The 5,570-nt window shown below is 49.2% G+C and overlaps 1 protein-coding gene across 1 annotated transcript; it reads right to left on the minus strand.

Annotated features, from left to right (window-relative positions):
- Positions 1 to 1,254: 1,254 nt before the first annotated feature.
- Positions 1,255 to 4,311, minus strand: LOC129694835 (uncharacterized; the record flags this gene model as incomplete). The annotated part of the gene is made up of 3 exons (XM_055631595.1): positions 3,399 to 4,311; positions 2,758 to 2,768; positions 1,255 to 1,537 (listed from the first exon to the last, which is right to left on the minus strand). Coding segments are annotated over exons 1-3 (708 nt in total), but the record flags the coding sequence as incomplete, so codon positions are not given.
- Positions 4,312 to 5,570: the final 1,259 nt, after the last annotated feature.

Below are 5,570 nucleotides of genomic sequence, written 5' to 3' on the forward strand. Positions count from 1 at the left end.
TGGGTGCATGTTGTGCATGTGGGTGTGTTTTTGTTGCTTTTGTTTGTGTGTGTGTGGTCTGTATGTGGTGATGTGTTGTGTTGGGTTTGTCTGGAAGGAACTGCAGATGCTGGGGTTAAACCGCAGATAGACACACCAAATGCAGGAGACAACATAGACGACAGCAGCATCTCTGGTGAGAAGGGATGGGTGATGTTTTTGGATTGAGACCTTTCTTCAGATTGAAAGTCACGGGTAAGGGAAATGAGAGATATAGACGATGGCGTAGAGAGATATAGAACAAATGAATTAAAGATAGGCAAAAATGTAATGATGAAAAAGGAAACAGGTAATTGGTAGATCTTTGCTAGGAGACAACGAATGAGAGAGGCTATCCTGTTCTCATCTGCCTATATAGAGAATAATCCATCTGTGTTTATAAAGATGTGTCAGTGTGTGTCTACTCACATTCTACAATGAGGGTCACATCCCTCTCTACTGTCCCATGTTCATATTCCACCACACACTGATAGACTTCAGTGTCAATAGACTATAGGTGCAGGAGTAGGCCATTCGACCCTTCGAGCCAGCACCGCCATTCAATGTGATCATGGCTGATCATCCACAATCAGTACCCCGTTCCTCCCTTCTCCCCATATTCCCTGACTCCACTATTTTTAAGAGCCCAATCTAGCTCTCCCTTGAAAGCATCCAGAGAACCCGCCTCCACCGCCAGGCAGAGAATTCCACAGACTCACGACTCTCTGTGAGAAAAAGTGTTTCCTCATCTCCGTTCTAAATGGCTTACCCCTTATTCTTAAACTGTGGCCCCTGGTTCTGGACTCCCCCAACTTCGGGAACATGTTTCTTGCCTCAAGCCTGTCCAAACCCTTAACAATCTTTTATTTTTCAATGAGATCCCCGCTCATCCTTCTAAACTCCAGAGTATACAACCCCAGCTGCTTCATTCTCTCAGCATATGACAGTCCCGCCATCCCGGGAATTAACCTTGTAAACCTACGCTGCACTCCCTCAATAGCAAGAATGTCCTTCCTCAAATTTGGGGACCAAAATTGTACACAATACTCTAGGTGTGGTCTCACTAGGGCCCTGCACAACTGCAGAAGAACCTCTTTGGTCCTATATTTGATTCCTCTTGTTATAAAGGTCAACATGCCAATCGCTTTCTTCACTGCCTGCTGTACCTGCATGCTTACTTTCATAGACTTGTGTACAAGAACCCCCAGATCCCGTTGTACTTCCCCGTTTCCCAACGATGCCATTTAGATAGTAGTCCTGCCGTGTCAGCTGAGGGAACTCCATCCTCAGCTCGTTGCCGGAACATGTTGTGTTCAGCGTGACACTGAGATGTTCCCACGTCAGGTTAGATGCTGGGAAACTCTGGACTGAGCAGAGGATCACCGCAGAGTTTCCTTGCTTTATACTGACCCAGGAACTGTGCATGTTGTTGGGGGAAGTGATTATGAGATTCTGGGGGGCGTCTGCAAACAGATAAAATTCAGCAACCAGTTTTGCGGCACTTTCGGTGATCCTTGGACTTTAGAGATACAGCTATGAAATAGGCCCCTCAGTCCACCCAGTCCACACCAACAATCGATCACCCGTTCACAAGCTTGTTGTGTTTAGTTTAGAGACACAGCTATGAAATAGGCCCCTCAGTCCACCCAGTCCACACCAACAATCGATCACCCGTTCACAAGCTGGTTGTGTTTAGTTTAGAGATACAGCTATGAAATAGGTCCCCTCAGTCCACCCAGTCCACACCAACAAGCTATCACCCGTTCACAAGCTTGTTGTGTTTAGTTTAGAGATACAGCGGGAAACAGGACCTACGGCCCACCGAGTTCGCACCGACCACCAATCACCCGTTCAAACGATTTCTATGTTGTTCAGAGATACCACACCTGGAGTATTGCGTACAATTTTGGTCTCCAAATCTGAGGAAGGACATTATTGCCATAGAGCGAGTGCAGAGAAGGTTCACCAGACTGATTCCTGGGATGTCAGGACTGTCTTATGAAGAAAGACTGGATAGACTTGGTTTATACTCTCTAGAATTTAGGAGATTGAGAGGGGATCTTATAGAAACTTATAGAATTCTTAAGGGGTTGGACAGGCTAGATGCAGGAAGATTGCTCCCGATGTTAGGGAAGTCCAGGACAAGGGGTCACAGCTTAAGGATAAGGGGGAAATCCTTTAAAACCGAGATGAGAAGAACTTTTTTCACACAGAGAGTGGTGAATCTCTGGAACTCTGCCGCAGAGGGTAGTTGAGGCCAGTTCATTGGATATATTTAAGAGGGAGTTAGATGTGGCCCTTGTGGCTAAGGGGATCAGGGGGTATGGAGAGAAGGCGGGTACGGGATACTGAGTTGGATGATCAGCCATGATCATATTGAATGGCGGTGCAGGCTTGAAGGGCCGAATGGCCTACTCCTGCACCTAATTTCTATGTTTCTATGTTTCTATACAACGTGGAAAAAGGACCTTCAGCCCATCAAGTCCTCGTTGACCACGATCGCCCCTCACATCAGCCCCCCACACACACTGGGGACAATTTACAATTATACAAAGAGAATTAACCAACAAGCCTGTACGTCTTTGGAATGCAGGAGGAAATTAGAACGAGAGGACATGGGTTTAAGGTGAGGGGGGAAAAGATTTAATAGGGACCAGAGGGGTAATTTTTTCACACAAAGGATGTGGGTGTATGGAACGAGTTGCCAGAGGAGGTACTATCACAAGGTACTATCACTACTATGGCAGGTACTATCACAAGGTTTAATAAACATTTAGAAGGGTACATGGATAGGACAGGGGTTTAGAGGGATATGAAAGATGGACACAGAATGCTGGAGTAACTCAGTGGAACAGGCAGCCTCTCTGGAGAGCACAAATGGGTGAGATTAGTGTAGGTGGGACATGTTGGCCGGTGTGGGCTAGTTGGGCTGAAGGGCCCGTTTCCCTGCTGTAAAACTCTGACTCTGAGTTCCTCCAGCACTCTGTGTGTTGTACCTGTATCCAAAGCAGTGAAGGACAGATGGGATTGCCAGCGTACCATTGATTTGATTAGTGTAGGAAGGTAATGCAGATGTTGGAGGGGTATAGATCACGTGCAGGCAGCGGCCTGGATAGAGTCGTGTGCAGAGGATGTTTCCTCTAGTGGGAGAGTCTAGGACCAGAGGTCACGATCTCGGAATTAAAGGACGTTTCTTTAGGAAGAAGATGAGGAATTTTGTTTAGTCAGAGGGTGGATAATCTGTGCAATTCTTTGCCACAGAAAGCTGCGGAGGCCGTCAATAGATATCTTTAAGGCAGAGAGAGAGAGATTCTTGATTTGTACGGGTGTCAGGGGCTATGGGCAGAATGGGGTTATGAGGGAGAAGGCAGTAGAATGGGGTTATGAGGGAGAGATAGATCAGCCATCATTGAATGGTGAAATAGACTTGATGGGCTGAATGGCTTACTTCTGCTCCTACTATTTATGACCTTACGTACCAGCACTGCTAATGGATTATTGCTGTTCCTGCACAATAAACGATGTCCGTACTTACATTGCACATTCAGTGTGAGGATCTGTGAGGATGAGACATTTGGGTATGTGACTCTGCAGCTGAGGTTTTGCCCGTGATGTTTGAGCGCTGGGGTCAGAGACAGAACAGAAGTATATGTCCACGTGTCTCCCCACTGAGTTACTCTGTGTGAGGCTGAAGGTGGTTCACCAGTGGGGGTGACCCAGGTTAGGGTAGGTGTTGTTCCATTACAGGTGGTGTTGAAGGAGCAGGTCACATTCACAGGATGACCTGCCACCATTTCAGCAGAGAATATCCTGGGTTTATCTGTGAAATCTAACACACACAGGAACAGATACTGTTAGTTAAACATCACTGGATACATCGGTTCACATGGTAATCCCAGTCCCACATGAGGAAGGATGTTTTTACAAGGTACAGAAGAGTGAAAACACACGCCTACAGATTACCAATGACCAGTCTCTCCCCTGGTCACTCCATCTTCTTCCCTCTCCCATCGGGCAAAAGGTATAGAAGTGTGAAAACGCACACCTCCATATTCAGGGACAGTTTCTTCCCAGCTGTTATCAGGCAACTGAACCATCCTATCACAACCAGAGAGCGGTCATGAAGTGCTATCTACCTCATTGGTGACCCTCGGACTATCCCTGATCGGACTTTGCTAGATTAACCGTGGTACGTGATGAGGGAATGACGTTCAGTGCAAGGTAAAGACAGCAAAGTCCGATCAAGGATAGTCCGAGGGTCACCAGTGAGGTTGATAGTAGTTCAGCACTGCTCTCTGGTAGGATGGTTCCTTTGCCTGATAACAGCTGGGAAGAAACTGTTGAGTGAATGAGTGAATTATACGGAGCACTTACCAGTAACACGGAGCTGTGTTATAGGGTGGTAGTTGTAACGAGCTGCCCCTCCAAAATCAACTCTGAAAAAATAAGGACCTGCATCTTGCTGCGTGATGTTGTCTATAACCAGGGAACAGTCGTTGTCTCTCAGGACCCCTGACAGCCGGGTCCGATGCTGAAACTGTATTGATTCTAGACTGGGATTCCTGGAGTGGAAGGCTACAGAATCTTCGTTGTTCATCTCACTGTTAAACCAGATTCCAGTCCGATTCTCATACTTCAGAAATGACGGGTATTTGTAGTGACACGGAATCTGTGCACACAAACCATTCTGCGCTGTCACATCTAGTGGATTGTCCGCACTCCACTGTCCTGACATCACGGCTGAGGAGAGAAGCAACAATATTTAGCAGTGAACACCCTGTCAGCTCACTGGACTCACTCTCCACACTTTTATCTTGCCTGGTGTGTACAGAGCGGAGAAGAGTGGCATGGTGGTGTAGTGGTAGAGCCTCACTGCTCACCACACCTCCCACAGTGTGTCACTCCCTCCTCACCCCCCATTCCCTCCCCCCACAGTGTGTCACTCCCTCCTCACCCCCATTCCCCCCACAGTGTGTCACTCCCTCCTCACCCCCCATTCCCCCCCACAGTGTGTCACTCCCTCCTCACCCCCCATTCCCCCCAGTGTGTCACTCCCTCCTCACCCCCCCATTCCCCCCCACAGTGTGTCACTCCCTCCTCACCCCCCCATTCCCCCCCACAGTGTTGTCACTCCCTCCTCCTCACCCCCCCATTCCCCCCCAGTGTGTCACTCCCTCCTCAACCCCCCCATTCCCCCCCACAGTGTGTCACTCCCTCCTCACCCCCCCATTCCCCCCCACAGTGTGTCACTCCCTCCTCACCCCCCATTCCCCCCAGTGTGTCACTCCCTCCTCACCCCCCATCCCCCCCACAGTGTGTCACTCCCTCCTCACCCCCCATTCCCCCCACAGTGTGTCACTCCCTCCTCACCCCCCATTCCCCCCAGTGTGTCACTCCCTCCTCACCCCCCCATTCCCCCCCCACAGTGTGTCACTCCCTCCTCACCCCCCATTCCCCCAGTGTGTCACTCCCTCCTCACCCCCCATTCCCCCCCACAGTGGTGTCACTCCCCTCCTCACCCCCCATCCCCCCCCACAGTGTGTCACTCCCTC

The sequence above is a fragment of the Leucoraja erinacea genome, unplaced genomic scaffold (assembly GCF_028641065.1).
Source record: "Leucoraja erinacea ecotype New England unplaced genomic scaffold, Leri_hhj_1 Leri_818S, whole genome shotgun sequence".
NCBI classification, from domain to species: Eukaryota; Metazoa; Chordata; class Chondrichthyes; order Rajiformes; family Rajidae; genus Leucoraja; species Leucoraja erinaceus.